General features: G+C 40.8%; 2 protein-coding genes across 7 annotated transcripts in view; one reads left to right on the top strand and one right to left on the bottom strand.

The window, feature by feature from the left end:
* SMYD2 (SET and MYND domain containing 2) overlaps positions 1-18979 on the top strand; it is a 37579-nt gene extending 18600 nt beyond the window's left edge. For 2 of the 3 annotated variants that reach the window (XM_050314691.1, XM_050314690.1), the window contains exons 4-12: positions 1376-1436; positions 3856-3980; positions 7617-7684; positions 9388-9490; positions 11876-11986; positions 13722-13842; positions 14048-14222; positions 15644-15752; positions 17765-18979. In XM_050314691.1, coding sequence (XP_050170648.1) covers positions 1376-1436; positions 3856-3980; positions 7617-7684; positions 9388-9490; positions 11876-11986; positions 13722-13842; positions 14048-14222; positions 15644-15752; positions 17765-17845 — 954 coding nt within the window. In that variant the 3' untranslated portion in view covers positions 17846-18979. The remainder of the gene's footprint in view (positions 1-1375; positions 1437-3855; positions 3981-7616; positions 7685-9387; positions 9491-11875; positions 11987-13721; positions 13843-14047; positions 14223-15643; positions 15753-17764) is intronic. The other variant, XM_050314692.1, reaches the window with a different exon arrangement.
* Positions 18980-19664: 685 nt separating this feature from the next.
* Positions 19665-27008, bottom strand: part of PTPN14 (protein tyrosine phosphatase non-receptor type 14) — a 113029-nt gene continuing 105685 nt past the window's right edge. For all 4 annotated transcript variants that reach the window (XM_050314667.1, XM_050314668.1, XM_050314670.1 and 1 more), the window contains one exon: positions 19665-25322. In XM_050314667.1, coding sequence (XP_050170624.1) covers positions 25194-25322 — 129 coding nt within the window. In that variant the 3' untranslated portion in view covers positions 19665-25193. The remainder of the gene's footprint in view (positions 25323-27008) is intronic.

Genomic DNA, 27008 nt, shown 5'->3' on the forward strand with positions numbered 1-27008 from the left:
GCTAGTGAGGTCTTAAGCTGTGTAGCTATACCTTATGTCTAAGGTACTGTTGAACAGAGTCGGGACATGTTTACTGATAGTGTTTCAGCCTCTGTTCCAATAGATTTGAGCTCTAGGTTACATTTGTGAGCTGGCACCAAGGCCACATTGATGACGAGAAGGAAGAGTGAGACTTGGTATATATGCTTAAATTCTGAGGAGTGCTCCTAGTGTTATCTGGCTCCAGACACTGCCATCTCTGTGAAGCAGTTGCCTGTTGTAGTATTTTTCAGCTATAGTTGCACAGTTTTATGTAGCATACAACTCCCAGTACATTTGTGAGTCAGTAGCACCTCTGAGGTATTCAGGTATAATCATTTACTGTGGAATTGACTGGTGAAAGCCAGAATTTGAGAGACAAATCTCAGACCCTTGATCTTTGAAGAAAAAGAATAATATGAGTAAGGAAAGAAGATTGCAATGTCAACCTCTATTTCAGTGTTCCCTAACTATATGGATTCTGAGGATAACACAAGTGCTTACAGAGAGGGGATGGGATTCGTGAGTTTCAAGGTTATGCTGTGTATCTTTATAGAGGTCTAAACTCCCTCTGCAAAAACAAATCCTCTTTGGAGCATATTTGTGGGATTGAGGTCTGCTTATGTGACAAGGGCAATCTGGATACTGTACATGGGGAGGATTTTGGTGGCCTACTGGGAAGGTAGCTGCATACTTGCTGTGTGTGTATATGTGTGTGTGAATGTACGTGTGTGTGACTTAATTAAAGCATGGTTTGGTGGTGATCCACAAACTAAATCGAAAATTTAATGACAAAAAGTCATTGGAGTAAATTTGTGCTTTTATCGCTTACAGGGAGGGGGGGAGAACCCTACATGTCATATAAAAGCTAAATATGCAAACCACAGTCCCTGAACCTCAGCTGCTGGGCCACCTGCAAAGCCATATTTAATGGACAAGATTACAAAGAAGTGGCCTTAGGCCAGCAGTGGAGCATTGCTTTTGAACTCTGTCAACAGTCAGTTTATTCACTTTCCTCAAAGCGAAGCCTGTCTTCTGCCTGCTTGCTATTGTTAGCAGCTTTCTGGGTGTCTAGAACAAAGCAAATGACATATTTAAAATACTGTTCAGTTTATGTATATAAATTTGATAGGAGTTAATCTTTGGCTGCCTGATTTGCTGTGGAGAGAATATTTCTATGCCTTTACTGAGGGCAGTCAATTTAACTCATTGTTGTTTGTCAACTTTTATAAATTCCATGCAGTGTGGATTTGGGTTTGTCTTACAGTTAGGAGTTCCCAACTTAGGAATGAGTGAGTACACAAAACTGCCAAATTAAAACATTTGCTTACTGAGTTTTTTCTCCCCTTATTGTTAGAAAAGTCACCCTGAAAGAACAAACTCAGAGAAGCTGCTTACTGTAAAAGAGTTTGAATCACGTAAGTAAAAAAGGCTTTCAGGTAAGCAGAGGCTTAGACTTAACTCTATTAATGGTTTCCCTCTGGCCCCACTCCATCAAAACCTATCAGAGCATCCCACCCCTGTTGTAGGAAAGGAGCAAACAAAGAGAATTGTGGTTCCTCATTTTTTGAAAGCATAGTACTCTTATTTCTTTTTTTTTTTTTGTCTTGGTTGCTTGGGGGGGCTGTGAAACAAAGGTGAAAACCTAGACAGAATTAATTATGTAGCATGCATACATCTTACTTCTCTGGTATTCTAGTGTGTTTTGAGAATTGTAATGTTGTAAAATTAAAATAGCTGGTATTTGTTACCAGGAGGCATAAAATCAGAGACAGCGCAGTTGCTTGATGGTGACAGTGACTAAGGGGCTAATTGCAGAGCCCTCTGGACTGTGCTTCAGTATCTGTCACTGCCAGTCAAATCTGACATGTTATATATGATTGCGTTGAAAGTCCATGTCCTAAATGCTCTAAAATAATCCAAGGAAGGAGATGAGGCAATGGCTTGCTTTTAACTGGAAAGCTGCTCTTTATGTGTGGTAAGGCAGAGCTACAAGTTGACCAACTGGGGGCCTAATAACCATCCTGGGCACAGTTTTCACTGGTTTGTTGTTTCTCTTCCTTGGTGCTTGGTACGCAGAGACAATAGGTTGTATATTCACATTTCTCACTCTGATGGCTTCCAAAGCCTTTTACAAAATGCTGAATAAATGTAGTCATTGCTAGGACTTGAAGTAGCAGAGTAACCAAGCACAGTGTGATTATAGTCTTACTTCCTAAACAAAAGCTCCTGTCACTGCTGTTGGGACAACTGGGGAACAAGGGGGAAAAATGCCAACATTTAAGGCAAGGATGGGTTAGTATATTCTTCTGCATTGCAGCATGTCTTCAGTAATTTATTATTTGGGTGCTAAAAGGCTGAAATGGCTTTTTTCTGTTGCAGTGTCCCACTTGTCCTCTAGAAGCCTTTGTTCTGTTAATAAGCATCTCTGTTCCTCCTGCCTTTTTGACTCACCTCATCTCTTAGCACACCTTTACCACAGTCAATAGTTGCCTTATACTTTGCAATACCCTACAAAGGAGAGGAAAAGGCATCTGGTTGTCAGCTAGAAGCTCAAAATGTCTTATTTCTGATTTGTTCTTATTCTTGTCAAATTGTCCCATTTCATTTTCCTCAGTGTTTTTTGTGACTCACCTATCATTCACATCTGCTTTACAAATAATTTCCTCCTTCTTCCACTGTTGTGAAGCCTTTTCTCTTCCTGCACATTTTTCTTTCCACTATTATTTTGAGTTGGAGAGAGGAAATGGATGAGTTGTGGCTCTCACAGAACAGGAGAGAGCTCGTAACACTGTCACTGTGAGAGAGAGAAATAGGAAAAAACTTCCCAACACTCTGCCCTTGAGGAGAGAGAGAGAGAGAGGGGACCAGGAGTATACCTGATCTTTTAGCTTGCTCTGTGTGGACCAGGCAGGAAAAGGTTCAGTGGCCATGACTTTGGCATGAGGGTAAAGCTCTAAAGAAACCCATAATGAAATAGAGTTGGAAGGTGTGCGAGGACATTTCCACTGATATTCCTGCTGTCTCCTGTTAGCCTTAGATATCTGCAGGTTAAACATACCTCTGTTGATGGTCAAGCCCGGCCCATGGAGATATGGGTGTTCTCAGTCGCTGTTTGTTACCTCCTAAAGCAGTTTCCTGCAAGAGGTCAGGTGGATTGCATTCCTGGGCACCCTTGTGTAATCATCCTCTTGCTGCAAAGAGAACCCCTGTGACTAGCCCCAGTGTTGTTGCTAGATCCTATCACATGTGGCCACAAATAGTTTAGGGCCTCTGTGCCAGGAAAGACCGTGTCTTTTAAAAGCACATGATCTTAGCAGGAGTTTGGGCTGGTTGGTCCTGATAGGGAACAGGTCTGTATGAGAAAGTTTTGCTTTGTAAAGTCTGCTTTAAGACAAGTGGCACTGAGTATGACTTGATTGGTGCGACCACGTAGCTCATAAGGTTGCTTTAGGCAGCTGGGGATAGCTACCCACAGTTGATAGGCTTCTAGAGGACCAGGGCTGGCTGGGCTGCTTGCTAGAGTTAACAGATGCACTTTGAAGACTGTAGCCCTTCTCCCAAGAAATGGAAATGTATGTCCAATTGCCTACTAATTTAAAGATGTTAGAAAATGCTTTTTAATCCTTCATGTTCTTGCAGTGCACATGTGGCTTTGGCAGAAGCAGCGTAGCATTTATGGAAGAACAGGCACTTCTTGCAGTAATTTTAAGTAGCCTGTCCTGGGTGAGAGGGGAGATGGTTTGTTTAAGTCTGGGCCTGTTCTAACCTGGGTCCAGCTGCAGTGCATCGGGGAGTTTTCCTGTTACTGAAATGGAATGTGTTCTTTGTCCACAGACATTGACAAACTAGACAATGAAAAGAGAGAGCTGATTCAGAACGACATTGCTGCTCTTCATCACTTTTACTCAAAGCACTTGGAGTACCCTGACAATGCTGCCCTTGTAGTTCTCTTTGCACAAGTAAGTTGGCTAGAGCACAGCCTGCTTAGGTGGATGGTGCTATAGGAGTTTAACCTTTGTGAAAGGGGGAATATTAACAGCAACAGAAATGGTAGCTCTTTGCTTATCTTAGGGGCAACCAAGTGTGCTTGATGGAGAAAATCCGCTTCGTTGAGTAGAAGTGGCTGGATGTGCCCCATTTCCATAGTGAGGGGAGAGACTCTTGTCTACAGACTTTCTATGAGATGCTTTTCAAACACTGTAGAAAAGGAGAAACAGCCTTTATTAAACCCTATCAAAGTTAGGCTTTTGTGGGCCAAGCTGTTGTTGAACTAACATGGAAGGCTGCTGGTCTGAGACCCTGCAGAGGCAAATCCTTCATTCAGGCTTCAGATTTGTGGAAATCCTTGCTGGTCAGGTCATCATTGTGTTTGACCTTCACAGGGAGTAAACTTCAGAGAAGTAGAAAGAGCAGCCTACAACTTTTATCTGGCGTGTGGCTTTTAAATGTAGTCAGGTGGTTTGGCCATCTGGAGACATGAAGGAAAGACAGGATATCTTGTCAGGTAACTTCTGATATGTCACTTTTTTTTTCTCACCTACTTTTCATATGCATCTAAATTGAATGTATTGTAGTGCATGGAATAATACACCAGAGAAATACTGAAAGATCCATTTTCTTCCTTTTTCTCCTTAACTGCAATATAAGCTAGTTTTAAACTTAAGTGTCTGAGTAAAATGTTTACTATTTGGGGGGGTGGGGTGCAAATGCTGACTATTGTGATGAAAGCTGAGATGGCAATACCCTGGTTGGTAGAGCTGGGCTGAGCATCTACCGACAAGGAGACACAGTTACGATTTCCTTAAAACAGAGGTACTCTTATTCTGTAGGGGAATGATTCTTTAGTATGTTTAGCGTTTGCTTATCACCCATTATGTTGTTTAATTTCCTTTAAATGCCAAGTTTTTTTCTATTCTGAAGACTTTACAATTTATTTGTCAGAAAGACATCAGTACAACCAGTTCTTTTTGGTGTTTCTGAATATTTCTGTTAGAATCTAGCCAGAATCCCCAAAGATTACATTGTTTTTTGCTTCATGTGCTGTTCTGGAGTAGCTCTACCAGGTACTTTAACTGACTTCTCTGAACTGCTGACTCCTAGATCAGATATTCCATGCAGTCTGCTCTATAGATGTATGTCAGCCTCAGGTGTAACCTTAAGCTCATCCTGATCATCAGGTAACTATCTACCACTGTGGACATTAAAATTTTTTTAGCTAAAATCTCCAGAAGTTTTCTGGATGTTCCTCAAAAGTGTTTTAAAAGGATAAAACCTCAAAAGGTTTTATCCCCAGCATAAATCTTTCTAGAAGAAAGGGAGGCGTGTTCATACTTGGTAGGTACAAATATGTTTTCTAATAATTAGTTAACTTGACCTAAAATCAGTAATATGGATATGTTACTGCTTCTTTGTTTTGCTTCAGCACTTATTCTGGCCTCATGTGGTGTTCGTTGCCTCCTGCATTTGGCACTGTTTGTCCCTGTGGCTCAAGGCAGTCATTTGGGACTTGAATATCTCTGACTCCTTGCTCATTGCTTTTAGTAGGCTTTGCCTGATGTTCTTCCTTACACAGCTAAAGTGTAATTGGTCCTTTTGAGTGCAGTAAAGTTTTGTTTGTCCAAAATCCTTGCATTTCACTGCTTTCTTCCACAGCTGTTGGCATCATTCTGCTCTTTTTTTGTCCCTGTGGAACATAGCTCTTCCTCCTCAGTCTCACCTTGCCATACTCTTCAAACAGTTTCCGTCTTGTCTCAAGTTCCAGCATCTCATCCTTTCCTTGAAGGTCTTGCCTCCCTTTGCATGTTCTCTTTTCCACCACTGGGAATAGCCTTGATGTCTCTTTATTCCCACTGCTTTGCCTTTTTTAGTCATGCGTTCATCTGGTGAAACCAGTGATATCGCATCTCTTCTAATCCCTCCTCTTGTGTCAGTTGTGTTACGGTGCCATCATGAAGTGTGTTGTCTCTTGCTTAGTGGAGGGAAGTTGATGATAACTCACCACATATTTTTAAATATTTCCCTGTGATTCAGAATTGTCAGCCTGTTCTTTATGTCAGCCTTTGTAGCCTTATGTACTTACTTACTGTTGATATTATCTTTCCTTTGTATTGTTTTTGTATTGAGCAATTGCATTTTGGTTTTGGTTCAGGTATGCTCATGCACTGGCTAGTGCAGTAGCATGCTCATCTTGAGAGACAGGGAACCTTTGGATGCTATATTGCTAAAAATAGCAGGATAAAGATCTAGCAAAGATACTGGTGAGTGAATCAGAGAAACAGGGCAGTTTCCTTAATTGTGAACTCATCCTGAGCAGTTCATACCTGAGGAGTGGCTTTGGGAAGTTTTTGTGTATTTCTAAAATCCAGTCCAAGCAACATTTCAGCTTGTGGGACATATCACTTTGCATGGTGAGCAACATGGTCTAGTGGAAGGTGTCTCTGCCTCTGGGTATTAGGGGAAAAAATGGGATTGGAACTTGATGCTCTTTAAGGTCCCTTCTGAGCTAAACCATTCTATGGTTCTGTGATTATTGTTGGTAGTGTTTGTTGTTAACCCTTAACCCTTCCAGAACAAATACTTGGACTGTACCTGATTGGCTATGCCCACTGTAGCTTCAGCTGAACTTGGCCGTATGATAGCAGTTGTTTTAGTGTTTTAATGGTGCTTTCATAAAAATTTTCATGCTTGTAGGCAGATGATAGTGAATGTGGAGAGGGTTTTCTTCGTCGGTGTATATGTGACTCGAAGTGGAAGTGGAAAAAAGTACTTGACTGAGGTGCATTTTGGCCACTTAAAGTGATATAAACCACATGAAACAAAGCTGAAAGTCCTGTAAGATTCCTTTGAGTTGTGTGAGAATAAAAGTAAGAAGGTTTTAAAACCTGCTTGAATCTCTTCTGTAAGAGAGTTTTGTGAACAAGCTCTTTTGATCCTGTGTCTGTTTAAATTAGGAATACACTTCCTCCCATACTCTGTCCTTTTTCTGTCCCCTCCTATTCTGTGTCTTTGTTAGGTTCAAGTCTTTCTCACTGCTTTTGTTGTTTTCATATGTGCTTTAGCTGTAGCTGGTACTTGCAGTCTTTGATGGCAGATGTCACTGTGGCAGGTCCCTGTGCCATGCTCCACCAAAGCTCTGTACTGCCCCAGCCCGGCTGAGTTTGCCACTGTTTATTCCCACGCTGCTCCTGGCATGTGTAGTTCTTGCCCTTTACTTGTCAAGGCCAGATGAAGTCTCTTTGCCCCATGTCAAGGTGAGGCTTTGTTTCGTGTTTGCAATGGTCTTGATTTGTCAGACACTTTTTACTGCTCTCGTCAAGCCCTGCTTCTCTTGGTTGACCTTCCAAGGAGCAATCCACTAGATGCTTGTGTCCTGAGCAGGTACGAGCGTTGGACTGTCAGTTTTTTAATATCCTGTGCGTTCTTTTGGATAGGGACTTTGTTCTCACTTCAGGTAGCTCCCTGTGAGTACTGGGGAGGTGGATAGAAAATTGTAAGCAAATTGCTGCAATTGTGTTTGATGTGTGAGAGTGTGACGTGTGAGTGTGGAGTACTCAGCTGACCTGAGGCTGATCCAGCATCTTTCTCTTTTTGCTTAGGTTAACTGTAATGGCTTCACAATTGAAGATGAAGAACTCTCTCATTTGGGATCAGCCATATTTCCTGAGTAGGTTGATTTTAGTATTTTTAAAAATGAAATTAACTAATTTAAAAACAAATAAAGGAAGTAGATGTCTGCCAAAAGAAATTAATTAAACGCTTGATTTGTCTTGTTTTAAATATCTTTAATTGGCTAGTAAAATGTGGCAAATTATTTGCAGCAGTTTTTCTTAAAAACCTGGTGATTCTGGTAAAATTGCACTTGTAATCTGTTTTGAAACTTAGATTGTGAACTATATTCAGGCTGATAGGAAACTGACTTACTTGGCTAGCAGGTTTGGACAGGGACAACAAAGCCAAATGAAAAGGTTGCAGGTGACTTGCTCTATTCCCAGTTTTGTCTTTTGGCTGGGTATAAATCCTTCACCTGACGCTCTCTGAATAATATCCCTTCTGCATTTGTTCCCTGGCAAACATTAAATCCCTTTCAAAACTTCTTTGAGCCTCCTTGCTATGACAGTGCAAAAAAAATGTACAAGCTTCTTAGCTTTACAAATATACTGCAGGTGTTAAGTATTAGCTGCAGTTTGTGGACAGGGGAGCACAACTCTCTTTAAGGCCAAGAAACATTTCTTCCATTTTTAAGTCTGTCCTTCCCACTTAACGTTGTAGCAAAGGAGGGTATTTTCTGCTCCTGATCTTTGCACAGCCTGTATGAAGGTATTAGCACTGTGTGCTTACTTTGGCTTCCTAGTGGGACTTAGATTACTCGTAGCTTATCTATGTCAAAGTAACTTGAAACCTACAGATGCCCAGTTAAAGCAGGATGTGATTTTGCCAAGTGCTGCACACAGAGAGTAGAAGCTAGTCCTTGCTTCACAGCTTCTCCTTCTCCAAGCAGGCCTGTCTGAAGTTCATATCCTGATCTACAGATTGGAAATTAATGCCTTGAAATTTCCAGGATCAGAGTCATTGTGGGGAGAGCAGAGTATTAAACCAGGATGTTCTTGAAACATGCCCAACACCATCCTTTGTAAATGCTCAGCATATGACAGTCAGATATTTCATATGTAACCATTATGCCTGTGAGCTAAAAAGATAGAAGAGGCAATTGTTATTTTGCTAGACTGGAAGAGAAAGAACTAAAATGACACATTTCATCTCAAATAAGGAGCAGCCTGCACTTTCTCCAAGCTTGGTAATAAGGTGGATTACTTTTCTCTGCTGTCCAGGTTTTTGTCTAAGTCATATACTTGTATAACAGGTAGAGATCTCTTCTCTCCCCTTCAAACATTTACATTTGTATAGAAACCAGCTAAAATTTTAACACCTATCTTAAGTCACAATGCAGCAAAAACTTTTGTTTTCCTGTATTTGTTTGTTTCCTTTTAGGTCAAACGTGTTTCTTTTTCTTTCTCCTCTGAGGAAAATAGTCTGTCTATCATGCTGGTAGTAAAGCTGTGTGAACATCCCTGTCATCTGTTCTGTAGCACTATAAGAAAGGGAAAAGGATAACTTGCCTAGTACTGCAAGAATAGGATTTAAAAATTGTAATGTTTCATTAGCAAAACCATTCTCCATATCATTAGAATAAATAACAATACAACATATTTTCCCAAGGTTACCTTCATGTTAAGCCTCAGAATAAAAACAGCGTACAGAGAGAGACTGACTCTTTCAGACTTACTTGTTTTGTGCAGTGGTGCTTAACTTTTTACCTTTTACCTGTGGTGGTGGTTGGGGAAAATGTTTACTTTTCTACTTTTACAGTGTTGCGTTGATGAACCATAGCTGTTGCCCAAATGTGATTGTGACTTACAAGGGAACCTTGGCTGAAATCAGAGCTGTTAAAGAGATTGAGCCTGGAGAGGAGGTAAATGCGCAGTGTTTGACTGTACTCTGTAGTCATGCATTCTAAAAGTAGAATCCATTCTGGTTTTCAGGGTTCATTTCAATTAGATGACAACTTAATAATAGGGACTAAGGATCTCTTGTTTTTCAGAGAAGTGTGAGATGGTGCTTTGGAAAAGTTAGGGTGGCTCTGGAGGACTGTAGTGATTTTTGGAGGCAATATCCAATTTTGTGCTAAAACAAGGGAAGGGCACCTGCAGCAGTCACTGTGTATCTGCCAGCCTCTCTCTCAGTTTACCCATCTGTAAAATGAGGCTGAGTTTACTGATGTTTGGCTGGTGCTTTGAAATTCCAAGATCAAAGCAAATTATTACTGCTATAATAATTCCCAGTATAATAGTAATGTATTGAGATTGAAGCCAGAATAAACAAGGTACATGGGTACAGATAAGTCCTCTGACTTCTGTTTGGACAGAGCATCCACAAAACATGGGATTTGGTCATATCACCTCAGTGGCATTTGCTGGGAAGTCACAGAAGAGCAAAAGTGTATTTTTAGGCAGAGTGAAGCTAAACAGTGATGGTTAAAATTGTGTCAAATGGAATAAAGCTCTGGGTTTACCTTGAAACTTTTTCAGTCAAATAATGAACTTGGCAGGGAGTCTAAAGCAGCAGAGCTGCATTTTGCTTTAAGAAAAAAGGTGTTAAACAGAGTCAAGGAGGATGTTCAGATACCTTGAGGGAATGAAGATACAGAACTCTCTGGGGATGGAGTTCTCATAGAGTTTCAGTGGCTCATTTTTAAATGTTAATTTAGTGGACAAAGTTAATTCTGGTCAAAGTAAACTCAGATTTGATTTTTGAAAACTTCTGATTTCTGAACTGTGTGGTGGCAGCCTGGAGGAAGGGGAGGGAGGTTATTTTTTTTGGATTGTAGCTGTTCACCATTGTGAACAAAGAGAGTTTAGTTGCTGTAGCCAAGGGTGAATTACTCAGGTGAACAACTTCTTTTGATGCCATTTACTAACGATTATTTGTCTGTGATGTTGGCAGCCACTGCAAATGCATTGTGGTAATGGACAAGAACTGATTCTGGTTTAAGAATTTTACCATGGATGCACAGACATTTTCAGCATATCCGGGGAGGGCGTATGGTGAGAGGTAGAGATGTGGAGTATTTTCTTTCCTTGGCATCTTCTTCGGGTTGAGTTCTGTCTTAGAAGCTGCATCAGCTCTCCAGGACCTCATGGCTTTTGCACGTTCGCTTTCCTGACACTTCAGAATGTTCTAAACGTGAGCTTGTGGTTGTGCATGGGTGCTGTGCAGTCTCACAGCCTGTGTCTCCATCTTCAGGCACCGTGTAGCCATTGCAGTGCAACATTTATAAGTTGGTTTTTTTTTTTTTTCTGTAAATGCGGTTCCTGCATTTGACATGCTTTGAAAGTACAGAAGGGAGGACAGGAATGTGGGGGAAAGTGTGAGATGACACACTCACACTCACACTTTCACTTAAGAAGAAGGTGTACTGTATGAAATTACATTTAATTTTATTTTTAAAGAGAGAAACTTTAAGCATAAAGACTGAACAAAGCATTTCAAAAAGCTGTAAATGAGGAAATGGAGCTAAAGCTGTTCCTTGTCTGCAGAATGATCAACTGCACTGTGCATAGGATGTGTTTCTTGGGGGAGATCTCGTTTTAAAGGCAGAGCATTAAAGCTAGTTGCAGGGGTTCTTTTCTGAAGACCATTGAAATAGAGGAAAACTTAAGAATAGTGTATATGAAGGGCCTTTAAAATGTTCAAACGCAGGTTTTCTTTGCTTTAAAATATTGCTGCTGAAGTAAATCTGATATTCATTCTCCTTGAACTGGAGCACTGGACCTCTCTTCTTTTCAGAGATCTAAAGATCTTGTCCTAAGTTTCTAAAGCTACTAGTGACTGCTGTTGCCCCAATTTTTGTAGGTTTTCAGAAAGAAAAATTTGAGATTCCAGCCTCCAAAAACCAGGCCACTGTAATTTATCCTAGGCTGGATACCTGAAATCATTATTTTACTTCTGAAAAGTAGGTGTATCTTTGTAGTCTGACAGGAGCCTGAGATTTATGCTGTGATAGTTTCCTTATCCACACCTGAATCTTGCTGTCCTGGGTATAAGCCAGGGTAATATTTGAGGGAAATTCCATAACAAATAGGAAAGGAACACTTCTCTGTCAAACTGCATTCACAAATGACAACTCCTGATGCTGCCAAGAGGCTTGGAATGTGAGGGGGCAAGCAGGTGATGTGGCTGCAGGGGTCCACAAGTTGCATGAATATGTAGCAGTCATACTACATATACCAGAACTAGTAGTGATAAATATGTTTAGTGACACTGCTTCTCACTAACTGCTTTGTTTTTTACTGTGTAGATTTTTAGCAGCTATATTGACCTGCTGTATCCCACAGAAGACAGAAACGACCGGTTAAAAGACTCGTATTTCTTTATTTGTGATTGCAGGGAGTGCATTACGAAAGAAAAGGTAATACAATTGGTGTGAAATATGCTTCTGACTGTCAAGGCACCTACCCATGTCCTTAGATGTAATTTCCTATCTGGTTTAATTACATTTTGGAAAGTAGAATAATAAGGGGATGGGGAGGTGGTTTTGTTTTTCTGTCTAGAAGGTTTTCTGATACTCACTCTTTCCACTGTAATCGTAACACATCAGGAAATTTCCTGGTAGAGCTCTATCTAAAGTTGAACTACAAAGCAAAGATGAAAGCACTGTTAGAAGTAGATAATTACACTGTGTCTAGGTCACCAGACCAAAAGAATTTAGCTCAGAACTTTTTTTTTTTTTTTTTTTAAGTGCTTGCTTTCTACCAACTCTCAGCAAGTAAATCGTGCTTGGGGCCTTTCTGGGGTCCTGTTCTGGGATAGAGTACTGCTGCAGTTCCTGACTGGGGCGTTTCAGTCAATTCTAAGTGAATGCTGTATGACATCACTGGATGGTTTGGAGTCCCAGCAGATTCTGAGAAATGGCACCATATCAGTCTGCTCACAGACAGGGTGGCCCTGGGTCACAGCCCCTTGTGAATGTGCAGGCCAGAGTTATGTTCATTAGACTTAAGCTGATGCCCCTCAAAGGACAAAGGCAGACATCCAGACAGTGTTCCTTAAAACAAGGTGTTAGGTATTTTGAAGAAAATCACTTGGGAAGAGAAGGCCTGTGCAACCATTTGGACCTCCTTCCCTGGAGGCCCTACAAGAACTGAGCTTTGTGGCTCATCTGTCATTCCATACAAGATCAGTGTGGTTGGCAGAAGCTGATCCTTAAGTTCCACATCATTTTACCTCCCATTTTCACAAGGTGTCCTTATAAGAGCTGTTTCCCAAATTGACCAGATAAGCATCTCCTTCCCCTAAGTGGTGTCATCTTTTGTAATTTTTTCTCCAAAATAGTACTCAATATTGTTGCTTCAGGCCATTCTGTTGATGCCATGTTAGTTGTGTTTTTCCCCAGAGTTACCTTGACAATTTTGCCACTGAGTTTAATGAAGCCAGGATTTCATCTGTGATTTTCAACAGTGCTTACTCTTGGAGTCACCTGTCACGCAGTCTCCTTCGGCTCTGGAAAGAGTCCCCTGTAGCCCTCTTGGCTGGCAGATGAAATAATAAAAGAAAAGGAAATCTAGCAACAATGTGAAGCTTAAACAGCAAAAGGTTGTCTCTAGATTGCAACTGACTCTTCATAAAGCAGTAAGGTAGATAGAAAGATAAGAGTAAGTGGAGCTGTCCAGCAGAAATAACAAAATATGTGGAAATGTGGGGTTTTTTCTATAGATATGAAGGATCCTTTTCTGTATTTAAGACCGTGTCATTTTTCACAGAGCTAGGTGGTAGACTAAGGTATTTGAGCTTTTATAGTCTTAAAATTAAATTTTTTTAAATCCCTAATCTCTCAAAAGCAGTGAAATTTCTTATGTAAAACTGCTTTCATCACAAAGTCGAAAAGCTCTTCGAATTTTCTAAAGAAAGGGACTTCATGGAAGTAGAGAATGGCAGATGAACTGGAAGGCCAGAGGATTCTAGGTTTCCTAACCAAAGGCTTTAGAGAAAAATTGCAGGTGCACATTCTACTTTTGTTTTTCTATTCTTTGAAGGGCTTAAGTTCCCATCTGTGTCTTTTTATTAGGGTAATTTTGTATAGCAGGTGCACCTTTATTTGTAGGGCTTGGAACCTGCCTTTGTAAGGTCCATTGTGTTTCTTTCAGGATAAAGACAAACTGGAAATCTGCAAGCTGAATGATCCTCCATCGGCAGAGACGGTAAAGGGCATGATCAAATATGCCAGGAACGTGATTGAGGAATTCAGGAGAGCCAAGCACTACAAATATATCCTTTGTCTCACCCTGACTCCACTGGCCTGGTGTGTGACATAAAAATCTCATCTGCTGGACATCAGAAGTACTTGCAGGAGAAATGCAGTGACCAGTAGAAATTAAACTTACCTCTGTCCTCTTTGTGTCTGAAGGCATTACCAGGGAGTTATATAAGGAGAGACCAATCTATTTATTTGGGTTCCTTGACTTCTTCATACCCCCTGCTGAATTACTGGAGATCTGTGAGCTCAGCCTGGACAAGATGGGTGCAGTGTTTGAAGACAGTAATGTTTATATGTTACATATGATGTACCAGGCCATGGGTGTTTGTCTTTACGTGCAGGACTGGGAAGGTGCACTGCGTTATGGGCAAAAAATTATCAGACCATACAGGTAAATAGAGAGTTTTGGGTGGTTTTTTTTAAGTGCTTTAATTCAGTAGTCTGAACAATTAAGACAAGTTTGGGCAGAGATCACTTCTCTCAGTATGTGTTGTATAAACATGCTACCTATGATATCACTACTCACAAAGAACATTTAAATGCTAGGACAGTGTTACTGTCAAAATGTGGTCTTCAATATATAGCAGGACTGACTTCGAAATCCTTGCTTTGAGTTCTTAAAATAATTCTGTGCCACCTTGAGTGCTGTGGTAGTTCTGCTTGGCTAGATAAACACTGGTTTTCTTAACTTTTCTAATCTTTTACTAAAGCAGAGCTTCAAATTGCATCTGCAGTTGATATTTTGTATAGGGTCATGGAGGCAAAGCCTGTGTTGCCGTCAGCCTCCCGCAGTGCCCCAGTCCTTTCTCTCCGCAGCAGCACAGTGAGCAGGGCTACAGGAGGGCAGGGCCCTGTCCCAGGGCTGGGGCCGAGCGGCAGAGGGAGCTGAAGCCGAGCTCAGCTCCTGTGCTCGGAGGCGAGGGGTTGGTGCCCCGATGTCCCTGATCTCCACTGCCCTAGAGCTGGAGGTGTGAGAGAATGCCCAGGCTGAAACCCTGCGTGGGGCAAGGCAGCACACACAGCCTCTCCAGAAAAAAATTAATACTCTTTCTGATAAAATTGTCTGTGTTTTTACAGTAGTGATCTCTTCCATTAGAGCCAACCAGTTATGCACTGTGTCTGATCCTGTCATGAGTCTCCCAAACAGATTCTTGTCTTGAGACGTGACTTTCTTGCCAGCTGGGGGGAGCACAAGAAAAGCTTTCCCTTTGGAGCAGATGCCAACATAAAGTCACAGATCACTTGGCAGAGAGCAGTGATACAAAGAAGGAGCCAACATTCCCCGCCTGGGGGCTCAGTACTATTTATCTTCCCTGGGACTTGCCCAGCTCCTCTGGCTCTGAGCCTGGCATTCCAGGTCAGCTCTGCTGAACTGGGCTCTGCTAGCTCAGTGTGTGCGAGTACAGAGTGGCATGTGTGCCGTACACACTGCGGAGGGCCCCTCGCTTTCCATTCCACCAACTATTGTACAATTCACAGAGCTACTTCTGCGAGTGCAGGGTGGCTCCAAAAACTCATAACAATGCAGTCTCTTTCTGTAGCTGGCTACATTAAAACTAGTGGCAGAAAGTCATTGCCATCTGACAGCTGTTCAGAGGCATATGGTAGCTTCAGTTCAATTCCCAGTTGACAGGCGTCCCTATCCCAGACACAATTGGCACTGACTCTTGGCAGTCATGGCAGAGGGGATGAGCTGTGAATGGGCAGGGGCAACGAGAGGCAGCTTCTTGCCCCCTGAGAGGGGGATAGGGGCTGGGAAAATGCAATGAAACTGCCAAGTTTGATAAAGCTGGTTTTCTTTCTCTCCTGCAGTAAACATTATCCCTCCTACTCGCTGAACGTTGCCTCCATGTGGCTGAAATTAGGGAGACTGTATATGGCGTTGAACAACAGAACGGCTGGAGTTAAAGCCCTGAAGAGGGTATTTATTCCTGGTTTCTTCATTAATACCAGTTCAGACGTGGGGATCATTGAAACACTCTGTGCTTCTCTGTCAGTAAGCCTGGCTTGGTAGGGAATGCACCATTTGTTAATATATTTGGTTACTGGATTTTTGGCTCAGATTTGATTTTTCTAGAGGACGTAGTATAGGTCTGCTCTTGCAGACAGGGAGTCTTACCTTTTCACAGTGGGCTCATACTGCAGCAGCTGGAGTGAAAATTATGCTTAAACATTTGCTCCAAGTTGTTCACTGAGCTAGAGGTGCACTAGTGTAAATGAAGCAGAACTATAGCTTCTCCTCATTTGCTGGGTAAGGACAGAAAAAATGCTTGGCTCTTACAAAAGGCACATAGTGTTTCATTGAAGTCTGTGATTTCTATATCCAACTTAAACTAGGCATGCTTTTGGTGGTTATTTGTTCTGGAACCAATTGATTTTTGCATAGCTGAAGGGAATTCAATGCATCTGGTAATGCTGAAATTGGCAAATACAGCATTTGGTTTTACATTTTTCTTCACCCTCTTTTATTAGTCTGTTCCTTATTCCTTAGTTTTTTATTCTTTTATTTTATTATTAGTCTGTACTATGTTTCTTGACTTTTTTTCCCCTTCTTGTTGTTGGACAGAAGTTTATTTTAGTTTCTTAAGCATCCGTGACTACTGTAGCATATAATGACTCGTGGAATGTCACAATGTATTTATTTTTTCTTCTTCTTGAGATGCTGGCAAGTTTTTAGCCAGCAATAACAGAGCCATTCAGCCATGGTGGCAAGATGCTACAAGAATACATGCTCTAAAATTTAACTGTTACCTGGTTTGAAGTTAACATAGGTTTTCCTTCCCTGTGGTATTAAACCTTTGAGTAGAAATGGGAACTGTGCCAGCAAGAGCATGGGATGGGGGTAGGGAACTGTTAGGTAGATTTGTTGGCAGAGTTAGCTTCCTAACACAAACATTTTCTAATGACTCACTTCCAAAAGCTGTCTACAGGAACTGCCCAAAGTTATCCCAGCCCCTTATGTTTGGGATTTAGTGGAAAAACAAAACCATTGTTCTCTGTCAGTTTGTGAGCAGCTCATCCAGAAGTCCCTCCTTTCTTCTTTTGAGCAGGAGGAGGAGGAGTGGAGTTATTTCTTGCTGCTGCTGAGGTGGAACCAAAAGCCCTTGCTGTACTTACTTTACAAATGCAAGAGTATAATTCCATATAAGTTTCCCAATGAGAAAATGACTAAATGCTTAGAGGGCTATTCCTTGTTCTGTCTTACCACTGTGGTCTTTAAATATTTTCAGACTTACAGTGAACTTGCTTTTAGTTCTATCTACTGCTGCCTCTTTTATCACATCTGATTGGGGGTGCTGCTATGCTTTTCTCAAGTGGAAACCTTGCCCCCTGCACACATTCCACCGTGAGTGTGGGCAATGGTAGGAAAAGTGCAAGTCAGGGGGTTTGGCTGCCTGCAATGTTCACTCTTAGGACTGGAGCAAGCTGTAGGTGAAATGGCAGGGAGTCGAGCATAGCAGTGTCTGTCTGAACCTGACAGGATTTCACTTTTTGCCTAAGAAATTGCTTCCTTGCTGAAGCATAGGTAGCCTTAATGTAAATTCTGCAGCAGGCCTGCATGTCCATGTGACAGCTGAAGGATAAATTGGTAGGAACACAGCTCGCTCTGATACTGGCTAAGTCCTCTGCCAGAATATTACCCACTGCACTTACAGTTTTCTGTCCTGGAGCTGGTTGCATTCAAAGTAGTTTTGTCAGGAATATCATTTTGAAAGTTGCTTTGGGCTCCTTTAAGATCAAAGATGTATTCTCTGAATGTAAAACCTTTATTACTAAGTTTTGAAATTCATTTTATTTCCTACTGGGTTTATGAGTACAAGGGGACAAAAAGTAGCTAGAGGTGTCAGACTGCTTCAAACCTCTAAAGGGAGTATTTATAGCCTGGTGTTATATATGAATCAATTGTGTGAATATTTTTTTTTCTTTTCATAGGCAATTGCTATCATGGAAGTAGCACATGGGAAAGATCATCCATACATTTCAGAGATCAAAAAGGAATTAGAGGACCACTGAGCCTTTGAATCTATGCAATCCTTCAAACCTTTATTTAAAAAGCCTTGTTATGGAAACCTTCAGGAGTGCTTTGAAAAGCGGTAGAGTGAACACAGTTCTGTCCTATAATTGGAATGACAAACACACTTAGGCCTAGCTTCCACCCATCTACAATTGCCTTTTTTTCTTCTTTTAAGGAAGCATCCATGGTTTCTTGAAGGTTATGCCTTCTGACAGTTCATGTGCAAAAGTGACCATTTTTTTCTTTAGGGATTTCAATGTGGATCTTATTTGTGTAAAGTAAATAAAATGGTCTTGACCCCTCTTGATTCCACTTGTACACTTAAATGGGTGCAATAGTCTTGTGGCATCTACTTTTGCCTAAACAGTTTTGTTTAATCTGACAAATTAGCAAAAGCTGTACTTTTTCTGTTGTGGTTTGGCATCCATTTCCTTTTTTCATGAATCATTTTTGTTTGCAGTGGCTTAGCTGAGACAAAGGGGAAGTGGGGGATGAATTTTGTGCATTTTACAGGAAAGCCACCACTGTTCTCTCAGCCAGTTATTCTGCAGGTCCATCACTGCTCCTGGCAGATTGGGATTCATCACCGTAAGGGCCTAGAGCTCAGCATGTCTTGTACAGAGAGAGAATGCTGGAGAGAATCTTGGAGCTCAAAGGCTTGCACAAGACATGAATTGTGCAATTTCTAGCTTTTTAGTCCCCTTTACAAGTTGAAGTGAATTTACTGCTCATATTTCCTTACAGCCCTACCTTCGCCTCCAGTGTATTACAACTATTCTATTAATATGTTAGCAGTTACTTTTAAAATAAAGAACAAGAACCTTTTCTGAGGAAAAAGTCCAGGATTTATTTTATATATGGGTAGAGAAAGCTAAGAGGGTATTTTTTTCCCCTCTATTTAGATCAATGGTAGAAGATATTGCTTTTAACGAGGGGAGGGAAAAAAAGAGTGTGGCTATGCACTTGCAGCACCAATATTTAAATGTGGTGCCCAGTGAAAGTACCTGCCCATTCCTTGCTGCTGTCATGGCTTATAATGAGAAAGAGAACACATCACCCTTGAGAATGTTACTGTATTTTCTTTCTTGTAAGCACTGCTCTGAAAATAAAACTGCAAGAACAAGGGTTTGTCAGCTCATTTTGCTGAAGGTTTTCATTGCTCTCCAGCCAGCAGTTGTTGCTTTAGTACATAAAACTGCACCAGATCTTACAACTCCAGAAAGCCAAGAATATTTAACTACAGCCAAACCTAGGAAGAGGGCACTAGCTGACTATTTTTATCCTAACGATATCATGCCAAGTAAACCTTTGTCCAAGGAAATAGCACCTTTACTTCAGAAAGTCTGTCCAGAGCCCAGACTATGCTTCAACACCAAAGAATCTGAGGAGCTGAGCATGAGCACCAGTGTGAGCCTTGCCCCTGCAAAACTTGGATTACTGTTTACAGAAGGTTATTCAAAGCTCACTTTGGCCCTGGCTGTGCCTACCAGTTTAACGTGGGAAACTAACTCAAGTATGGTAGGTACAAATACAAAACCTTAAGCTGGTACAGAAAAAGAACACAAGTACAGTTCTCCTTGAAAAAAATGGTTTATTGTTTACTGTGAATATGAAGGACAGCCTTACCAAAAAACCTCAGTGACTGAAGACATTCTCATATTTGGAAAAACATATAAGAAACTATTTACACAAAGGCAGTGAAAGGGGTAAAAAATTATTGCAGTCAATTAATGCTGAATAGAACTTTTTATTATAAAAAGAGAGAGAAAAGAAACAGTGCAAAAATACTGTCAAAAGTAATCAGTTCTATACAGAAGATAAAACTGACAAGCATAAGCTTATGTACTGATATGAATAATACATTAGAATATTAAAAAATAGCATGCATAGATTTTTTTAAAGGCTTTCAATAGCATAGAATAGCTCTGCCATTCAGCCCGAACAGGAGGGAGCAGGGAGGGCATATAACTGATGTCTCATTTCTCTACAAAATGTGTACATACAATGAGGTGGTGAGATCCAGATCGATGTTTTGTGCTAAACTGTCATGAACAGAATTACAGAACAAATAAAACAGGAAGCATCAAAATACTGAAGTAAAACAGGACAGTAAAATCCAGTGACATAAAACTTAAACACGTTAGTTCATGTAACATGTTCCACACAATTACATATGGGAATATTACAGTCATCTGCATGTGTAAACTTTTTTCCTTTGTAAAATGATCAAAGAAGGGTACTTTACTAGTGAGGAAAACGTGTTTTCCATGTGGAGCAATTGCAACAGGATAAACATCCTATAACAGTGTTTCTGGCACTAAAGATTTGCTTTCTTCTAAAGACCAAGTAGAAGCAAGAAAATACTTTTATTTAACATACACAAAAAAGAAGTTCTTATATATTACATCTATAATTGAGCTGTGGAACTCACCAACACAGGACATTGTGAAAGCCAGAGGAATAAATGGCTTCTAAGGAAAAGGTAAGGTGATTTATGGAAGATGGATCTATCAGTAGTTACTAAACACAGTGAATGGAATACAACTTTGGCCTCAGGAAGCCCCTCAAGGACTGGCTACCAGGTGCACTAGAGGGGCTGAGCACCCTTTTCTAAACATGTTCATATTTCTTCTTAAGTGTCTACTACCAGCCCCTGTCTAAGTCAGGGTGTGCCCTCCAACCTACATGGAAATAGTTTGTGGAAAGCCTTCCTCTTTTATGCCTGCCTGCATAATCAGGGGACACTACCCCTGAAACACCTGGAGCTGAGTGTCCAACCACTGAGTCCTTACTCAGGTGATTTGGAAGAGTAAAACTGTTAAGCACTCATTTCAGGGATCACAGGGATCAGCTCAAGTATTAGTCCTTCCCTTGCTGTTCAGTAGTGCTGGGATTCTCCAGTGGAAGCTGCTATTTATCACGATTTCCAGTTCACTTTCCAAAGGCAAAGTCATGCTGGTGTACACGTGGGAAACTCAATGAGGGTGCACATAAAGCAGAGGCAACAAAACTTCAAAGAAATGCCAACCAAAAAATGGCTCAGAGGAACCAATGGAACTGTAATCTAAGATACTTTAAAAACACTGACATCTATTTACTTTAAATATTTATATAAACACTGCTATTTTTGACCTCTGCAATGTTTTGTTTCACAATCTAACAATAGTTTGTTTATGTTTAATACCTCCATCTTCTCTTATTTACCCCACAGCCCAAGCAGCCAGTTGTTCCCTTCCTCAAATCACAATCCCTGCAAACAGCTGCAGGTATAATGTCCTCCTCTCTAAAGACTTAGATGGCATCTGTAGTTCCCATAGCACCAGACCTCTCTAGAAGGCTAAGAGCAAGCTGAGGACAATTGCCTTTGGGGCTCTGGACTTGCAGCCTCTCTCTTACTGGCATAAAAACCCATCCCCAAACTCCTTATGACTTGAAATATGCATCAGCAGATTTATATTCATTTTTGTAGAAGAGTGGTCAAATGCTGTTTTCAGGCAGTCCCTCCTTTCACAGTCAGTTCAGGTATTTGTTCCTGCAAAATCATGCAGCCTTTATTTCCTGCAGTAGGTGCTGCCCTAGCGGGTTTTTTTCCCCACAAAGACAAGCAGCAAGATTTGAGTCAGACCTCCCTCAGTGATGCATAAGAGCTGCAGATCACAAACTGTTAGCAAGGCTGACAACAGCTAATTCAGTCATCATCTCCTCCCAGGAGACCAGGGGGAAGTCAGCTGTTGAGAATGCAGCATCATCAGTAGCTGCTGAATTTTTCCTATAGATTTTTACTATATCCAAGATTTCCATCAGCATTTATTTCAGAGTTGCTGTGGACTACACAGACAAAGTAGGATCAAAAAATAATGGCTTACAATGAGCATACCTATTGAAGCATTTAAGTTGGAAGAGAATGAGTAAGTCTGTGTTTTGCCATTTGCATTTCTGTTTGTTTACATGGAAGTAATTTAAAAAGAAAAAAACCCAACTTTTGAAATCATGCAAATATTTAATAATATTAGTAGCTGAGGCAGCTGATTTACATAAGTGAAACAGAAATGTCCTTCAGTAAATTTCAAGGACTGTGTTAGCAACAGGTTGAATAAGTTCTCACAGATGTGTCCCCTGCCAGATGAAATGCATTTAGGGAAAAGGTATTTTTGATGAGGTTGGGCATTTAGGGTCCCTGTATAACTAGAAAAGAAACTGTTTGTGGGAACAAGCTTCATCTTTTCTCAGGTAGTCAAGGACAAGAGGTGCCAAAACAGGCCTTAGTAGGATCTGGAACAAGTAGGACCTGAGCAGTTAATGTCCACCATCTTCCAGTGTATCTGATGAAGGACAGAAACAGGATACCCACAGCACTGAGCAGTGTCCAAACTCAGCTGTCATCTCTCCCATCCCTGATTGATTGAGGAATGGTAGGCATGAAATGTTAGACCTTAACCGAAAATTTGATGCCAGCACCTCAATACTATCACTGGTAACAATTTAAAGAAAAAAAGCAAAGAGTGTTAAATACGCATGAAGAGTGGATAAAAAGGAAAACAGACACAATGGATTCCCAAGCCAGACATCATCCACTGCAAATTCTCTCTCAGAAAGCATGAGGGAACATAGGTTAAATGTGCCAGACTGCATTGTGGGTGCCCTGGGAGAAGGCTGCTTATGTCAAACTTCTTAGGTGCAGTTCCATTCATTGAAGCATCTGTGAGATTTTCAGTCCAGACTTTACTCCAAATAGATGAAATTGTTCTCAAACCCATGTCATGCTTTGATGTTAAAAAAACATGCAACACAACATACAGCAACTCCAGATTGTCCTTTTCTCCTTAAGGACTGTGGTGTTTAAAGTCTGTGAGACAGAAACTAAACAGCACTGTTGCTTTAAGTCTCATGTGTTCGTTCCTGCTATGACTAACAAAATTGGATGCAGAATGCATTTTCCTGTCACTCCCTAAAGGTTAGGAAATACCGCCCAGGCAATTTTGGCCTGATAAAACTACAACAGGTTCAAAGTCAGAAGGTTCAGTTTTTCCCTTACAGAACTGTATCACATTTCAACCATAAAACATCAACATGCTGAGGGTCATTTGGAAGCTGGGGTGGAAAGGAACCTCTGAAGGCAAGCACCAGCCCAATTCACTTATGATATTAGCAGATCTAGTCAAGATAAAATCTAGCAGGGAAAAATACATTGAAGTCAGATGAAAGGAAAAGTTTAAAATTACCATTCTTTGACAACGAAAGGGAAAAAGTGAGTCACATGGAATTCTATCTACCGTACCAGCCACATTAGGAGTTAATTGGAAATGACTGTTTACTACATGGCCATTTATTTGGCTCATTAATAGGCACTGAATTCATTTGGAAAGGATTTTTGGTGCCTTTTTCTAATTAATATTTTTCTAAGACACCTATGATGCATCTTTGCATAAAAAACATTTGCTTAATATTCTTCCCTTCATACGCAGCTCTTCTTACTCTCTTATGCAGTAACTTTCCTGTGCTCACTGTAGAAGCAGAAGTACACATTTCAGCCAAGAGCAGCTGAATAATAAGACAAAGGAACAGATTCTTTTCCCTCCTGATTTTCTACTTCTCATGTCCAAATGGAGCAATGGGACTTGACAGCTCTGAGTTCAAACTTAATTCATCATTAGGAAATTATTCAAAAAGTTATAACGAGATAACTAATTTAATACACTTTGCTTCAAGGTTTATTCCTTGGCTTTTTTCCCAGATATAAAGCATCTCTGTGCAATTATCATGCAGATGCTGCTGAAAAGACTTTAAATGGTTGCTGCTAATTTAACAAGAGATATGTTGGCACTGGCAGAAGAAATTAGAGGAAAACTGAAGTTGACTAAAAACGCAACTGATTCCTAAAAAGAACATGGTCAAGGTATTACAGAAAAATAACTCATCTCCATTTATTGGTAGGTAGAAATCTTCACTGGAATCTTTGTCACCTCGTTAGGCCTGCATTGCAGAGACCCAAACCAACAGAGTGCAGTGCTAAGCAATTTAAGAAACATTCTAGTACAGAACCTGAGCTTAAGCTCACACTGATTTTAGTCCCTGTAGTGCTGAAATTAAGAGTGCTTGTAGGCTTAGATCTTGTACACTGATCAGGGTTTGGAGGTGGGAATGCAACAGAAAAGCAACAATAGGGCCAAAATATTAAAAAGTATCTGGGAAAGGGATACCAGGAAAGGTAATTTCACCATGACAGAGTAACTGCATTGCATCACATGCCCTGAGAGGCTGTGAAATCTTCACCCTTGAGAATTCTGAAACTGAGTGTGACCCTGGGCAAGCCTATCCAAGTTTAAAGTTAGCAGTAAGGTGAACAGGGCTGGGACCAGAGACATCCCAGGCTCCTCTCCAGCCTGATCCCTTCTCTAGCCATTAGAAGATAGTTCACACATGAAAACTAAGGGAACCAGAGGTGCCTAATTTAAATGAGATTCCTTTTCTACAGGAGGTGAACCTCAAGGCAATAATACTTTCAGTGTAATCCATGAGAATGTGCTTGTTTGGTTTTTTTCGGATGCATTTGGTTGAAAATCCTATGCTGTTCAACTCTCAGTCCACCACAATTACTGAAAAACCTCACTCATTGACTTCAGCCTGTTGTGGGTCACTGCACTCACCCTACATTGCTTCTTAGAATCCCTTCAAGGGCTGCACACAGCAGCAAAGGCCTCGTTTAAAAGATCCAGTGTTGATTTTTTCAAGGACTAAATCTAAAGCCGTAATTCTTGCGGAATTTGAACAGTTTAGCACCCAAAACTCTCTGTCCTCACAATGTCCTGTGTTTGAGCCCTCTGTAACGTGCCCAGATGCACATGCAGAAATTAAATCTCCATGCTGTGTACCCTCAACTTCCACTCATACAGAGCTGTAGCTGACATCTAGCAGGTCTTGTTTTTACCACGGAAGCCACATACCTGCATCCAGAACGTCCTCACGTGAGAAAAAGCCCACTGCCAAATACCTGTTCATTTCAGAAGCTGTGCAGCAAAATAAAAGCTAGTAAACTACCTTTACAAAGGATTGCTCTCCTTTATGGACATGTTACAATGCAGACCAGTCATGTCAAATGTGGTTCACTTTGAAGGTCACTATAAGATTTACGAGTTATTGAAGTAATTCAAAAGTTATTCCAAGAAAAATAAATTATATCTTGTATAAAATAATACACAGGAGACTAGTAAAGAACAATCATTCCTTACGTTCAAGACAACTTTAAAAAGTGCAATATATGCACACAGTGTTGTCAAGGCAGTTCTCCTTGTTCACCAGTAAGGTTCAGTCAGATCCGCAAAGCTGGGTCTGGGATGTTTAAAAAGATCAAATAAGTCTAGAGTTTTGCAGGAATTGTATGAGCACTTGATAAACAAATTTGTATTGGGCTATGGTCTGGATCATAAACACTCTCTGCTCCCGCAGGTGTCTCAGCATCACAGGAACGTCCATTTTCTGTAAAGCAAAGGGGAAAAAAGCATAAGGACGTAGGTTCATTAAATCAAACAATCATTGAGATTTTTCAAATGGCAAAGAGGCATCAGGGTCATAAGAACAAAGGTCACCAAAAGATCCAGAAACTCCAAGATCTGACCTTTCACAGCTAAGTCTATGTTAGCAGATAACACTCCAGGAGAAATAGGTCTGTAAAGTGAAACGAGGACCCAGTATCCACAATACATGTTTTGCAGACTTTAGGCCAGCAGCAAGTTTGTTGCCATCTACTGAACATCCACTAACAGCTGGGACACGTTAGGTGTTCTCCAAGAAGGTGTCTTCCAGCTTGGTTTCATCCAAACAAAATTCACTCGTGTGCCCTGAAAGATGCTCTGCAGCAGGAACTAAGGTACAGTAATTAGGCATGGATAAGGAGTTCCACTATGAAAGTACACCCCTAACCCCATCGAACACACTGGGGCACAGGCACCCTATAATGGTCTGAACTCAAAACCGAATGAGTCGTGTGAAACAGAGGCCCATGAGGTAAAACATTAAAAATCACTGCAATTTTCATTAGGTGCTATCATCGGATGTCTGGCACTTAGGAAGCAAAAAACCTATGATGCTATTGTGTTTTATCTGTTACAACAGGTACACAAGGAGCTATTCAGAATTCATTGAGCCATGAAGCTCAGCCTGCCAGGCTCAAATTCAAAGAGCGTGTAATATGACCCAGGACGGGGGATACAAATTTTCTATGGCAGCAGTAAATGCAAGCACTAAAATTCATGCTGGTTTTGAGGAAGCTCTTGAGCAGTTCAAGATACAAAACTGAAGAACAGCTACCCTATCAGGCAACGTAAGCTGCAGTTTGTAGTGCCAGTTTGCCATTACAGAAACACAAAAAAGAACTGAGCAAGTTTGAGTAAGATTGCTGCTAACCCTTGGAGGTTCAGCTGAGCATGGAATCTGCTTCCAGACACATGGGAACTTTCCTGGAAAGTTTAAAATAAAAGTCATGCTGCATATCCATTTCTGTCCATATATATAAAACCCAGAATGTCCATTCCATGTAAACAAGTCTTAACTCATAGGCTATCACTTTCTGAAAACAAGGCCAAATATTCTGTCACATACCCCAACAAGCTGTTATAAAAGGACATCTCTAGAGAGCCAACAAGTAAGTGTAAAAATTTGGGATGAGTAATGCCATATTATTATCAAACAGGTCCAAAGAAAAATGCACTTTCCAGTTAACTTGGCTAACTTGGAGAAAGCCTCCCTGTGGACTTATATGCTTACAAAAGCCACGTGGTCCTTGCTGAGGAGATTCATGTGGAACTTAATCTCACCTAAAAAACTGCAACAAAAATGCAGGCCAGCTTTGACCTGCACGCCGTATTTCTCTCTTGGCAGTCTGGTGCATGACAGCTCACTGATTTTTAGTGGACAAACAGTGATCCGTGCACCTCCTCAAAATGGAGATGACTTCACCTTCTCAGAAATGAAAGAAAACCCCATCCTGCCTATTAAACCTCACTATTTATAGCCAACTTAGCATTTGACTCCAGGTAAGCAGAATCCTTAAACTCACCTTCATTATCATGTACACGTAAAAAAAAAAAAAAAAAAAAAAAAAAAAGGCACATAATGTTTTGTTAAGTTGGCACTTGTAAACAGAACAAACAAAAATGCTACTCA

The sequence above is a fragment of the Myiozetetes cayanensis genome, unplaced genomic scaffold (assembly GCF_022539395.1).
Source record: "Myiozetetes cayanensis isolate MyiCay16 unplaced genomic scaffold, myiCay2020 scf2-11, whole genome shotgun sequence".
In the NCBI taxonomy this organism is placed as follows: Eukaryota; Metazoa; Chordata; class Aves; order Passeriformes; family Tyrannidae; genus Myiozetetes; species Myiozetetes cayanensis.